This window comes from Lodderomyces elongisporus, chromosome 4 (genome assembly GCF_030384665.1).
Source record: "Lodderomyces elongisporus chromosome 4, complete sequence".
NCBI classification, from domain to species: Eukaryota; Fungi; Ascomycota; class Pichiomycetes; order Serinales; family Debaryomycetaceae; genus Lodderomyces; species Lodderomyces elongisporus.
In genome coordinates, this window is record NC_083676.1 from 1,596,677 (window position 1) to 1,611,680 (window position 15,004).

General features: G+C 36.3%; 4 protein-coding genes across 4 annotated transcripts; 2 read left to right on the plus strand and 2 right to left on the minus strand. All coding sequences in view use genetic code 12, as the record gives it.

Annotated features, from left to right (window-relative positions):
• Nucleotides 1-1,185: 1,185 nt before the first annotated feature.
• On the minus strand, nucleotides 1,186-2,328 carry PEX7 (peroxisomal targeting signal 2 receptor; the record flags this gene model as incomplete). Its single annotated transcript, XM_001526275.1, has 1 exon — nucleotides 1,186-2,328. One exon carries the CDS (start codon nucleotides 2,326-2,328, stop codon nucleotides 1,186-1,188), a length of 1,143 nt encoding a protein of 380 aa, XP_001526325.2.
• A 471-nt stretch (nucleotides 2,329-2,799) lies between these two features.
• On the minus strand, nucleotides 2,800-4,506 carry PVL30_003721 (uncharacterized protein; the record flags this gene model as incomplete). The annotated part of the gene is made up of 1 exon (XM_001526276.1): nucleotides 2,800-4,506. One exon carries the CDS (start codon nucleotides 4,504-4,506, stop codon nucleotides 2,800-2,802), a length of 1,707 nt encoding a protein of 568 aa, XP_001526326.2.
• Nucleotides 4,507-11,185: 6,679 nt separating this feature from the next.
• Nucleotides 11,186-12,742, plus strand: SFP1 (transcription factor; the record flags this gene model as incomplete). The annotated part of the gene is made up of 1 exon (XM_001526277.1): nucleotides 11,186-12,742. The coding sequence occupies one exon, from the start codon at nucleotides 11,186-11,188 to the stop codon at nucleotides 12,740-12,742; it is 1,557 nt and encodes a 518-aa protein (XP_001526327.2).
• A 1,019-nt stretch (nucleotides 12,743-13,761) lies between these two features.
• PVL30_003723 (uncharacterized protein) lies at nucleotides 13,762-14,940 on the plus strand (the record flags this gene model as incomplete). Its single annotated transcript, XM_001526278.1, has 1 exon — nucleotides 13,762-14,940. One exon carries the CDS (start codon nucleotides 13,762-13,764, stop codon nucleotides 14,938-14,940), a length of 1,179 nt encoding a protein of 392 aa, XP_001526328.2.
• Between the last annotated feature and the right edge of the window lie 64 nt (nucleotides 14,941-15,004).

The window sequence follows — 15,004 nt, forward strand, 5'->3', positions numbered from 1 at the left end:
TTTATATGACTGTGAAAATTGACTTGTCTCTAACAGCCTTTTTTCCTTTTTCCTTCTTAAATGTCAAACTTATTGCAAAGGAAAATTCTGTGAGCTTATATATATTTATGTATATATATGTGTATATATATATATTATTGACTTCCATCGCCTTTTCCCTTTGATCTGTCCTTCTACTTCTTTCATCCTCTTCTTTTTCCTCCTCCTCTTCCTCCTCCTCATTTACTGCATGTGCAGCGAATCAATCTCTATTCCTAATTAGGAAGTTGTTTATAATTGTTCTGCACTTTGTGTTATTTATTCATTGACCTAGAAGGGAAACCAAACCTTTGGCCATTCCCTTAGTGCGTCATTTCTTTGAAGGAAAAAATAAAAAAAAAAGATTCTATGGCTTATGAGATTATGCCCTAATATGGCTACTTAGAGTCTAAGATCTTTTCCACGTGCTTTATAATATTCTATGCTGATGAGTATAGTTTATTACATATTCTTCATGTTGTTTTCATTGTTTCAATTCTTTGACTTTTTACCTAATGTGGAGAATGATTTGAACGGTTGCCAATCATTTATTTACTTCCTTCCCTTTCTTTTGCTTTGTTTTGCTTTGTTTATTTTATTTTATTTTTTTTGTTCCTTCTTTTACCTGATTCGTATTCTGAATATCGATGATTTTCCAACAGCTTTTTATCTTTGCTTATACGAAAACAGTAAACTGAATGTTCAGATTACTCTATGAAAAATTAAAAAAGAAATAAAATAAAATAAAATGGAAACTCCGAAATGTTTCACCATAGCCTTCTATTGCTTAATCATTTCCCATGGAAGGCTTCCTTCAATGATGTAGGTTGTCAAATTGACATGTTTAAAATTAAAAATTTTAAAAAAGAAAAAACAAATACTAGAAGGAACGAGAGGGAACTAAGTAGCATATACGTCTAATGCCGTAAGAAAACAAAACTAATAAAAAATCATGTAGACTAAAAATTATTTGTTCTATTAAATTTTGGCTTGCTCAAGTTTTGGCTTTATTTAGTGAAAGTTAAAAAAAAAAAGTATCTCTAGTTTCCTTCCACCATCAAGTTTCATATTCAACATCTATTTCTTGCTCTCTTCTCTTCTCTTCTCTTCTCTTCTCTTCTGTTCTCTTCTGTTCTCTTCTCTTCTCTTCTCTCTCATTCCCTTGCTCTAAAGACGCTTTGAATCCCATATGTAAACCATCTCATCCCATCCGGTAGTAGCACACCATCCTGGCTCACCCCATAAACTATAATCGCATCCAATAACAAACTCTCTATGTCTTCCCATTATACCTCTAGCGCCACCTACTTTTGTATTCAAAAATCTTGCCCTTTCGTCACTTTCGTCTCTCCATATTCTAGCAGTCATATCATATGATGTACTCATCAACTCACGGCTATCGTGTGGTGACCATTGGACTCTGCGAACTGCAAATTCGTGACCGATAAATTCGTTCAATGGGGTCGGACCTCGATGGTGTGATGCCGGCATGGGTGATTGTGCCGATGGTTGATCGATATTACTAATCATACGAAGATCCCATATACGTACACTCTTGTCTGTTCCAGCAGAAGCCACAACAGTTGACTTGTACTTGTTCCAGTCAACACTAAGCGTCTCCATTCCATTATGAGAAATAAATGAAAGTTGTAATGGGTGTGGTGTACGAATATCCCAAATGTGCACTTGCGATGAGCCATTGCATGATATTAGCATACTAGGCGAATGAGGTGAGAATTGTGCAGAGTAAATGCAGTGTGAAGTATCCGACGGCTGTTTCTGATGGTTAGGATGATGCAGAAGTGGAACAGTGCTTATATTTCCTCTAGCAGTAGCATGTATTGGTGCTGTTTTGGTGGTGAAGTCATGAGACAGAGGGTCCAAGGTGAGCATTGACTCTTGCCTCTGATGTGACCAAATCTTGATGGTCCCATCCCAGGAACCAGTAACAAAGTTTGTCTTGTCGACCAAATTCCAATTGACCAGAAATACTTCTCGTTGATGCTCCCGCCATTGCATAATAGGAAACTGTGCCACTGTGGTGTCAAACAATTTAATCAGACCATCTCCACTCGCAACCACACATTGGTTTTCATGGATTTCACTCCAAGCCAAGTCAAATAGCCCATCCTGTGTCTCCCATGACATTTGCTCTCGAACACGCCCCAGTGGCTCAATGTCGAGAATAAAAAGTTTCCCATTTCCAACAAGGCCATAATTGGCCGCAGTCGCCACGGCAAGTTTGTTATCAAAGTATGGTGAATACTGTATGCCGTACCCATTATAGCCCTGGGTCCTAAAAGAAAGCATTGTGATTTCGATGTGAGATAAAAAGTAGAAGAAAAAGAAAAAAGGTTTTCTTTTCGTTAATTTTGTTTTTCTTTGTTTCTTTTTTTTGGTTAATTTCGTTCACTTCTTCTTTAGTTTGGACGAGTTCAAGGGTTGCGAAAACGTCAATGGTGGAACAAATGATGGAATTGGTGGTGGAAAATAATTAGAGATAAGTGGGTTATAATTTTTTCGTGCGGCGTTCAATAATTTATACTTATTTTTTTATTTATTTTTCAGTTTTTGCAATAAATATTTATATTTCTATATTTTTTTATTTTTTATATTTTTTTTTAAAAGGATTGTATAGAATTATATAAAAGAGTAGATATAGGTATATACCTATATATATGTATGTTTGTTTGCAAATATGACTATGGGTGTAATATGTATTGGTCTACGACAATTCATTCATGCAATCCATGCAAAGTGAACAATAAATAGCTTAATTCCTCACATGTCGAATGTTTCGACACTGAGATACTTGATAAGGTCTTTGTACTTTGGTTCCACCTGTTCTCCTTTGAGAAGTCCAAATTGCAAGAGATCACCCAAAATTAGTCCTGCCTTTTGGTTGGAATATTTCAAGTAGTCGAAATCATCGTCACTCGATGTGATGGCTTCTTCTATGGCTACTACTGCGTCATCGCCACTGCCGTCCTTGTTTACTTCGCCCTCTAAGTTGAGCTTGTCAACATCAAGCGTAATGTTATAAGTACTATCAACACCTTTTTCGCCAACTTGCGCTTGCGCATCCGGTTTAGGTTTCAATGGTCCATTTTGGATCAAGCCCCATAAACACCAATATATCTGTACCGTGGCTCTCCAGTAAACACACTCATTAAACAATTTTTCAATTTCATGACGAAGCAAACTTATCGCTTGAGGCTTAGAGTCATCATTCAACAAGTCCATTGCTGACTTTGATGTTTTCAAATTGGATGAAGGGAATTGGAAATCATACTCAATATAGGATTTAATCAAGTTCAATTGCTCCAATTTTGTTGGGTACCTGTGCTCGTCAATGTAGTATGATTTCTCAGGATCGTGATAATCAGCCATCCATTCACTAAAGTGGTTTACAACGTCAAATGCTGGGAAATTGGGTCCAGAATATTCGAAATCAATGACAACTAGATTGGAATCTTTCTTATTTGTCGTAGACTTGAGTGCAACTTCACTAAGGTTTGCCGAAGACGAAGTTGGTGTGTCAACGATTATATCTTCTGGTTTAAAGGACTCGTGAAGGAGTAGATTACCATATTGTGTATCATTATGACAGAACTTGTAATTTGAACTAAATCCATCTTTTTCGTATTTGCTAAATAACCAGTACTTGTAATCAAATACCAAATCCTTAAACTCGTCCATGCTCATCATAAACACATCTTTGATATCTACACCGGCAGACTCATACCCAGGTAAATATTCTTCCTCAAAGATGCGCAACCATTTCTCAATCAACCGCCAGCATGTTGGTAAATGTTGCAGGTAGTCTTCGGTGTTCAATTCAATCTTATAATGCAAATCCTTCATTCTTCTTCCAAACATCTGACTAATGACTTCATCTCTAATCTGCTCCTTATTCAATGTTATGTATCCCTCCAAGAATTGCTCAAATCTACCGTTGGTGAATATTCCCAAGAGTCGAGGACCAATCCTCTTTTGCGATAACTTGATCAATGTTTGCAACTCGGAGTCACGGTCGATTAACTCGTCGACATTTTTCCCATACACCCTAAGCAATAATGCAGGTAAGTGAACATCTTGACGATCATCATTGTATTCAATCTTGTATATCGAATTGGTCAACGCACCTGAAATTCTGTTTATGCTCAAGTTCAGTGTGACAAGACTCTTCTTGTGCCATTTGCTAATCTTCAACGCTTTTGTGAGTGCTATTATATCCTGTTTAAAAAACTCTGCGGGCAAGGTATTGTCCAAGATAGCATCTATTGAAGGGATGCTCCGATCAGCATCGATCTTTGTGGAGGTGAGGGTAAGCCTGTCTAGAGAGGAGCTAGATAATGAGCGGCGTGTTGTTGATGACAAGCTCGGTCTCCTTGTGGCAGAGGTTGATCGCGAATTCGCAGTTGAATTTCTAGTCCGTGACCTGGACCTCGATCGAGAAGACGATTTTTGGGAAGGAATAATCTCCATGACGAAGGTGGATAGAAAAAAAAAAAAAAAAATGGAAAGGTGGTTGATATAAGATAAAGAAAATGTGGTTTATTTGAATTTTTTTTTTTGGTTAACACTGATTAATATAACTTTATCAATCTTGTGAAAAGTGGTAAATGCTAGTAAACGCTTATCTTTTCAAAAATCGGTGACTTTGAGAAATTGAAGTGAGTTTTAAAATTGTTGAAGAAACACAAAAATTCATGTGCTAGTGTTTATCATGAAAATATTTGTGTCTGTGTATATATTATTCTCTTTTCTTTTTATAATTTATTTTTCTGTTTTTTTCTGTTTGGTGTGTTTGGTGTATTTGGTGTATTTGTGTTTGTGTTTGTGTTGGTGTTTGGTGTATTTGGGTTTGTGTCTCGTGTACATAGCGACAGATGTGGAAAGTTTGTTTTTTTTTTGGCATGTGATATGGTATACAGTAGAAGGAAAAATATCGTAAATGGAACTGTTTATTGTCGCAAACACATTGAAATGTGAAGAAGAACAGGTACCAAAAAGAGGTATTTGATCACTCGCTAACTCATTCACATCTTTCTGTGCTTGTATAGTTTAAATTAGAAAAATTGAATAACTATAGCTATTGTTTATTTAACAATTTTCATGTTGAATGAATCTAAAATGTCTATTGTATTGCATATTGCTATAATTCAAAAGTCACACGATAGATTTATAGAATCAAGACCCGTCTCAACACTTGCCTTGAACGAGTTTTCTTTTTTTTGTTGGTTCTTTTTTTATTTTTTCTTTACTCACAACGGTTATAACTTGTTGTAGATTAGCAAGGTCCTTCTCTCGTCTTTAGTCCTTCCTTCTCTCCCCTCCCCCCTCCCCCACTTCTATTCATCCTTCTTTTATCCCCTCTAAATGAGAACATTCAAACAAAAAAGTTAGAGAATAGAATATAGAGTATAGAAAGCATTAAACAACATACAGGTCTTTAATGCAAACGACCTGCAACCGTCTTCGTCTCTGTACTGCACTGAGCCAACCCTAATTTCAAAAACACTATTTGCACAGGAATCGTTGGGAATATGTGCCATTAAATTTCTAAATATCAACGTGTGGGAACTCAACCAAATAAAATAAATAAGTAAATAAAATAAAATAAAGATATAACAGAAGAGTGGGCCGGGAGAGACTCCATTGCATGTTCTTGTAAAAAAAATATTTATATATACAAAAGTCCAACTTATATTTTTATGCCCGACATTTTTACTCATTCAATTATTGCAAGCATGCGTTGAAATAAAGCTGTGCACAAGTGCTTACATCTTCTATATAATAAATGTAGTAGGGATGTACACACTTCTTAAAAGGCTTTTCTTTTCATTTGTTTTTTCAAATACAAAGATGTTGCGTATAGGTGAAAGATAGAGGACCTTGGAACTCGTTGGTAATAATAATAATAATAATACAAGACCTGCCTACGAGAGTTCAAGTATAAGATATTAAATGTTTGCCTTTTCTAAACGCAATAAGTGGTACAATATTATCCCAAATACAAAATCTAAAGAGAAAGGTAGCGCAGTATATATGTTAAGAACACAACACTTTGAAAGAGTATGTCTTTGAAATAAAAAAATGAGACGTTACAAAGTTAATATAAATATATATAGGTGTGTGTGTATATATAGATATAGATATATAATAACCGACAAGACTCGGGCGGGTTGTAGGATTGAGTTTATTCACAAAGGAAAGAAAAACAAAATAAGAAACAAAATAAGAAACAAAATGCAAAAGTATGCAATGGCCAGACTATTTTAGACCAAATTCTTTTGGTGTCATAGAGGGTTCTTAGCGGTATATTGTGTGTGTGTGTGTGTGTGTGTATGTGGAAGTAATCTAGTGGTTTGTCTTTAATGATGAATATAATGATGTTTCTGCTAGTCTAAACACACTTTCAGTTTTGTGGTTAAGGATTTGTTCCTAAACTTTACAAGTCGTTTAAAGATCATTGTTATTATTTTTTTTTTTAGGGGGTTCTTAGGATTTTGTTTGGTTCTGTTCTTGGGAATTGTACAAAGATACAATAAAGATCTTTTACCAGTCTGTGGGAGAAAATCTTGCAAACATGTCCATACATATGTTCTATCAATATATACTAGTAAGTAGTGTGTCTTTATAAGCTACCCACAAAAAACATTTCATTCTGTATTATTTGGCCTACCTTCTACTTGACCAATACTAAATCTCTTTGTTGATTGTCAGATGAAACTGCAACATCATCAGAAGCAGCAGAAGCAGCAGCAGCAGTAGTAGCAGTAGTAGCAACTGCAGCAATATCACCCCAAACCACCACCGCCTCCGTCCGCTAGTAAACAGTAAGCACTACATGTTATGAGCCTTGCTTGCCGCCTGAATCAAAGGATTGAAAAAAATAAAAAATAGAACAAGAGCAAGAACAAGAAGAAAATGAGTTGCTTAGACTGAACATCTCTCTTTTTATCTAGAACTTCGCAACCGTTTGGAATTCCTCAGCAACAAATCTCTAGACATACACAAATGCGATAAGAGTATAGAAGATGAATGCTCGTAGTGGTTGTTTAGTTGGTTGGTTGGTTGGTTGGTTGGTTGGTTGGTTGGTTACTTGGTTATTTGGGTTGTACGTTTGTTACAAAGGCGGAATTATTTTTCTACACTATAGAACGCTAAGCTAAAGTGAGCAGCTTATTGTTACTTAAAGAAGGTGTCGTCCATCTTCATTTTTCTTGCGGTATAAAAACTCATTTGTGGCACAGTTTTTGTTGAAAATCTGCACTCGTTTGCCAACTTTTGGACGCCGGATGTGCGTGTTGCTTTGTAAAAGTAGGTGTAGAGCAAGATGAAATTTAAGAGACTTGCGGAGCAACTGTCACAATCACCGGTTCGGCACACGTTTTATGAACTCTACAAATATCACTAAAGGACCAATAGGACCAATAGAGCCATCAAGATTCCAAACATTACCGTACACTTTGATATTTTTTAAATACATATATATATATATATTGTGCAAAGAATAAACATTGCTGTTCGTATAATGTCTCTGCCATGTTGATAAAATATATATTCAAATATATATATATGTATATATATGTATAGATATGAAGAAAAATAATTGTGAAAGTCACGTGTCGTGTATGTTATTTGTCTGAAGAAGGAAAACAAAGATAAAGAAGACACCAGTTTTGGTTGACTTGTTGTCCCGATTATGTTATACTGAAGGTAGAGAGAGAGAGAGAGAGAGAGAGAGAGAGAGAGAGAGAGAGACAGATGATACGCTGATGCAGTCCATACTACAAAGTCTACTTGGTGATTGAACTTTGACGTAATGATGTGGGATGATGTTTCTATCCTCTTTCTTCTTTCCTCCCATATCCTCTCCTCTCCTCTCCTCCCTTCCCCTCCATTCCTTACTTACTCTCTTTCTTTCCTGTTCCAAATCCTCGCTATTACTTCTTGGTGCTTTCGACTACTTACTTGATGAAACTGCTTGTTGGATAAGTTACAGCGGAAAAAGATCAGGTGCTAACAATTTGAGACAACTAATTTTGGAATCACAATATACAGATACGCCATGCAAGCAAGCAAACGTGCAAACATGCAAGCATGCAAAGAAAGCAATCGCGAAACCAAGAAATTGACAGACATCTATGATGCCCTTATTGTTTTCTAGATCTCAAAAAAGCACAACTGCTCCAACTTGAGAGCAACCAAGACTGAAATTGTCTACCATGTATCCAAAACAAAAAAAAAGAGAGAGGGAGAGAAAGAGAGAGCAGAGCATTGCAGGGGGGGTAGGTAGAAGGTAGTTTGTAGTTTCATTGTAGGATGATGTGCTTCTAGAATAGTATAATGAGAATTACACTTTGATTGTTCCCTTCTTTCTTTCCTCTGCCGCCCCTCCCCCCTCCCGCACCGCCTACCCATCCTTCCTACGTTTTACTCGGACAACATTGGTTTCTTTATGTGGGTTTGGTCTTGACATGAAAGAAGTATAGTAGACTTGCCTCTCTCTCCCAAAACGAGAAAACCGTTTATTGTATATGCTAAATGTTCTGCTGCCTTTTGATCAAAAAGGGAATCGTCCAAGACGAAATGCCATGTGGTCTTGGTCTTTTCTTTGTTTTGTGTTTGTGTGTATGTGTTTGTGTGTATGTGTATGGATATCGGTATGTGCAATAGAAAACGGTATGTTTTTTAAGCTCTCTCTTACCAGCAATCGCTTGAGTACATCCCGTAATCTGGTCTTCTTGGATGGCATTTTTGGTTAACGTTACACAAAATATGACCCTGACAATAAACCGACGAAACTAATCAAAAATCTAAAATTAATTATAAAATAAATTATAGAATAAACATATATAATATACATAGAACTTGCAAGTAGATAGAGAGACAGGGCATCGTGGCAAAGTACACTACCCCTAAATAGTATCCATACTATTTCTTATATTGCAAGTGATATAATATATAGCCAACATGTATTCGGATATTTGTATTTAAATATGAGTTCCAGTATATAGTTTTGTATATTGTAATTGTAATTACTGAACGCATAAAAAGAAATTAAAGGGAAAATAAAAAATAAAATACAAAATAAAAAATAAAATAAAATAAATTTAAATAGTAATAGAAAAGACCAGTTGTGGAAAAAGTACACTACCTGCCATATGCCACCAGATTGACGACATCTTATTATCCCATTAGTCTTTTGGCTCAGACACTCTTAATATTTGTTGGTTTTGTGTCTGTAATTCTGCTTAATCTGTGTTTGTTTGTGTTTGTTTGTGTTTGTTTGCCTAAATAATTGATGGCAGAAAAATTGAAAATTGGATCAAGTCACACTACCCTAGAATCTTACTAAGCTATGTGAACTACTACTAGCAATGGCACCGGTTCCTGCTCCTGCTCCTGCTCTTCTTCTTCTTCTTCTTCTAGTTGCTGTTCTTGTTGCAGTTCCTGTTGCACTATAGAGAAACAATAGATGTTTATGCTGCTTAGGTGGCAAGATACAAAGGGTGTCATTGGTCATCAACATTACCATCGCCATCACCACACTACACTACACTACATATACTCAAATACCCGTGTACCTATATTTCTACCTATACATATCCATTGCATTGTATGTAATATACATCTAAAGTGTACATTGTCTTATTCTAGTTAAACCCAGTCACCGGTTAATATAAAGGTTTTGCCACCGCTCTTTCTCTTTTGTCTATCTTGGTCTCTTTGCATATATTGTTGTAAATCTGCACCTGTCCAATCATTTTTGTTGCCTTTTTTTTTTGCACTACAAAACATTTCTAGTGAATATTCAGATACCAGCATATTCTCTCTCTCTGTGGTCCCTGTTCTTAAAAGACCTTACGGAAATCTTCTCTCACCAAAGTCGTCCTAACTTTTAACAACGGCCAATTAAATTATAATATTATAAACGTAAAGAAAGAAGGGTAACAACGTTTGTCGGTATGCGTTTGGTGACTTTTTGTTTCTAGAAATTGCACACTGTTCAATCTGGCCAATTTGTTGTATATCACATTGCACATTTCCATTGCACAAACAAAGAGCGAACAACAATACTCTAGTATCCAATGCAATACCATAGTAGTACAAGTGGATACTGTATTGGTACGACATTCCATTACACCAACTACAACAACAGCGGTTCCTCTTCCTCTTCCTCTTCCTCTTCTTCGTTATTATTATTATTATTACTATTATTATTACTTTCCATTTTTTTCCCAAATTTATTTGTAGCTAATATTATATATAACCCTACTTACGTATACACATACTCTACATACATTACTTAATCCTATTGTTACCAGTATAAGCTACTACTACTACTACTACTGCTAATACTACTGCGCTCCTTTAGCCCCCGCTACCAGTGCATTTGTGTCGCACTTAGACAAATTTCAAATTTCCTTTCCAAATAATAATTGAATTTCCCACCCAGATTATATTTCACCCTGGCTATATTGGCACAAAAATTGAGCCCTAATTTACTCCGTTTGACTAGTGTGATCTTTGAAATAAATAAAAAATAGGCATAATAGAACATCAACAATATCATCTAACAACAGTTGAAACCCACTAACCCCACCTTCTCTAACCCCCTACCTCCTCCCTCCTCCTATCACTCCTTCTATTCCTACTCCTACTTTTGAAAAGAAGTATAGTAAATAGACTATAAGCTCGCACAAACCACAAATATCCCTGCGAAGCAAAAGGCAAGTGATAAAGTAAATAGAAGGCGTATTAGATATACACCCTATTAGATTGAAGCTATACTTGGAACCAGCAACTGCAACTGCAACTGTAACTGCAACCGCAATAGCAATAGCAACAACAACAGCAAAGACAGGAACAAGAACAAGAACAAGAACAAGAACCAGACAATAAGAATAACACCCCCTCCTATCCCCACATCACATCCAATCCTTACCGCCCCTTTCTTTTCCCCCCTCAACCCACTCCCTTATTTCTTATATCCCGTCATATCACATTACCAAAAAAAAAAAAAAAAAGAAGGAGTGCAACATTTTCATCGTTTCATCGGTTTCGATATCTCCACAATACATTATTTCAAATACAAATACATATACATATAAATATATAAGCAAGGCATATTCTACTCTGTCAAGAACCACTTCACATGTTTAACACCAAGATATTTGAAAATAACAGTAGTTCCTCATCTACACTGGCCGCTACGGCAGCTATGAACCTACCTTTACAACCAACAATACAAGACCAACACCCGCTTTCCCTGAATTCGGTATCAAACTCAACTACAAACTCAAACTCACTTTCAAACTCAAATTCAAACTCAAACTCAAACTCCTCACAATCAACTTCCTCATCAAGCCAACACTTTCATTCCAGTAGCGATAGCATGAGTATAGACCAGCCGCAACCAATAGATATCACATTCAACCATCGCCCATCTATTTTCAACAACTCGCGATTCAGAAGAGAATCAGTTGCTCATTCTCAAGGTATGGGTGGTATTTCGTGGGGTTCAGTTACTATTGGATCCTGGTTAAAAGACGAAGTCATGTCAGCCAATATAGGTGTAGCAACAGGTGTCGGTGGCAGTGGCGGCATCACAACAAACTTTTTGAGCCCTCACCTAAACCCACAACTGCATAGCAATAGTCACCAACAGCTGCACAACCATTCAGTCCATAATAGTAGTAATTTGCATCTGCATCTGCTGCTGCTGCTGCAACAGGTGCTGCATGGTAATCAAAACTTGATCAATCCAAGACGAGGCTCCTTTAGAACCGCTTTACACCCAAGTTTGTCGCCTCAACAACAAACATCGTATTTGCCTGATTTGGAAGCAGATTACTGTAAAGATTACAATTGTTGTGGCGAATTGCTTCCAACATTGCATGATTTATTGAGACATTATGAGGAGGCTCATATCCTGGCGTCACCTCCACTTGACTCCAATCAACACTTGTTGAATAACAATAGGAATCGAAATAATTACAATAACATACATAACGTCATGGAAACTGTATCCACAACCGATGTGTTTTTGAATAATCACCATACTGATCGAAAGAACTATGATGGCGGAAACTACCACTTTAACAACCACCAACAAGCTCAGCATTCACAACACCCAAACCAAAATCAAAACCATCACAATCCTCTGCAGCTGCAGCTGCTGCAGCAATTGCAAAATCAACATCAGCATCAGCATCAGCATCAACACCCTCAACTGGCAAATGCAAACCAGCAACTGCTCCTGCTGGTGCTGCTGATGCTGCAACATGCTCGCGGAGGTGCCAACTCGCAGTTTTTAAACAATCAATTTGGAACACACCAGTCACCTCTTTCATCCAATGACGACACACCAATGCAAAACGACGATGATGATATCTACATAGATGATCCAGCGCGCCACTTGTACGTGATGGAAAATGAAGAAAATAAACCTTTCAAGTGTCCCGTTATTGGATGTGATAAGACTTACAAGAACCAAAATGGTTTGAAATATCATAGGTCGCATGGACATCAAGGTCAATCTTTGAGAGAAAACCCAGATGGTACCATCAGCATAATTGATCCTGATTCAAATCTGCCATACTTGGATAACTCAGCATTAGAGAAGGATAAACCTTATAGATGTGAAGTATGTGGAAAGAGATACAAGAATCTCAATGGGTTGAAGTATCACCGTGGTCACACTACCCATTAAAATTAGAGGCAAAATGACGCAACAGACAAAGACAACTGATGCGGAGAAAGAGAGAGAGAGAGAAAGAAATGGAGAAGTTTGAAACCAGTAGAAGTATGAGTTTTAGTTCATTGTATCTACATTTTGAAAGATTTTTTGTTTTTTTTTTGCATTATTTTGGAAGCGAGATAAAAACGATAAAAGAGAAGAGCGAGGAGAGGAGAGAATTAGAAGACTGTTGAAAACTTGATCAACAGCTTTGTTTACCTGAGAGTATTTTGTATTTTTTTTTTGTTTTTGAATTTTTTTTAGTTGGTAAGAAGGTGCTGCATTATTATTTACTTTTATTCATTTATTTATTAATTCATATATATAGATATATATATATATATATAAATTTACGTTTAGTTTTTTGGCTATTGATTTTGTAATTGAACCACATAGTACTCAATTCAATATGTTACTGGCTTTTGTTTTTCAATATTTACAAACTGCTACTATTAACTTGAGTGATTTTATATTGTGATATGGCATCCTTTTCTGGGACAGTAAAATTATATTTATTGTCCTTATCTTTTGAAGCACAGCCTTGACCAGTACTCTCATACACGTGCATTCTTACACACTGTTTTTTTGTTTTCTATCTCTCACTTTCCTTCTATCTCTGCCTCTTTGTTCTTCCCACTCTCGTGTGATAAATTCTAGCCACGCGCTCAAAATATATCTCACCTATTTCTATTTCTAACTGTCTTTTTCTCCCCCACCACGCAAAAGTCCTGATTTGCAAATCTATCACATGTTTTTACTTGAACTTAACTTAACTTAACTTAACTTAACTGGACTTGACTTGACTTGACTTAACTTAACTCAATGCCCAATCCAGCTTTTATTCATTATCCATAAGTTTTTTACAAACATTGCTTTCTTCTGTCACTCATTTCTCCATCTTCCTCTTTCTTCCCCCGCCGCTACCGCGTCTTTCCATTACTTTTCCAAAAGTTTGAGTTTCCAAGTTGCTTTTACTACTGTTAATAATTTACATGCTTTATAAATCCACAGAGATCAGAAGTTATATCCGAATATTCGGTCTCGTGATCCCCTTAGCAATCACAAGAACATGGTTGTATTTGACTACCACAGTCACAAGTTCAATCTTTGTATTATTGCCGTTGGCATTGATTACGTACCATCAATATTATGTAACGTTAATTCCTTTGGCCAACTCGCCTGTTATCCCATTAAACTTCACAGAATCAGGAGTAAATAGTCAAAATTGGCAAAGTTTGCAGAACACAGAAGATTGGGGAAGTTGGGGATCTGTACCTGTATATCAAGAAAATAATGAGACTAAAGTAGAAGGTGAAACTCAGACTCTTAGTCATGATGATGCTAACGTCAAAATATTGAAGCCAAAAACATATCTATCAAACCTCATATCCCCGCATTTTCGAAATTACAATTTCGATGAAAATTCTCCATACATTTTCAAAGTACGATTGAACATTATTTGCCCAACCAATAATAACCCCGCATATGGTCAAATGCCACATTACATGAGCAGTTCACCTATGCAACCACCATATCAACATTCTTCTTCACATTTACCTACATCTACATATCCTTCCCGTCAACTAATCAATAAAATACACTATAATATTCAAAACTCGGTTTTTGATCAATTTACACAGGGTTCATTCATCCTCAATTGCGACCCTTTACAAATATACCAGCTGAAAAATAAACTTGTGCCGTATAATTTAAGATATTGGGTCTCCCCAAATGTGGTGGACTATGCTCAATCAAGAAGCATTGAGCTTGATGTTTTTGAAATTAAAGGTTCTCAACTAGCACATAACAAGCATCTTCCTCGCAATGGAGAAACTTTTCTGTTTGATGATTTTAGAATTGAGATGGACAGTCAAGGAGAAAATAGCGGTGGTTACATAATTGAAGATTACGTTTCCCATGCATGGTTTGAAATTAAATGGACTGGATTTAGGTACTACCTTGTGAAATACTACTACACTTTTTACATTTTGGGAACAGCAGTGTTTTTTGCCATAATGTTGCTAGTGTCTGTTGTTACTGGGTATGGAATTTTGTGGATAAACCATAGAAGAAGTGAAGGAAATAAAGGAAGAGGATTCAAGAATAGTGAGGTGGATTATTCGAGTAAAATCAAATCTGAGCCAAGAATCAAAATTGAAGGACAGAGATGAGTTCTAAAATAAGTTGCTCACCAGAATAGAATAGACTAGACTAGAAAAGAGCAGAATATATTCA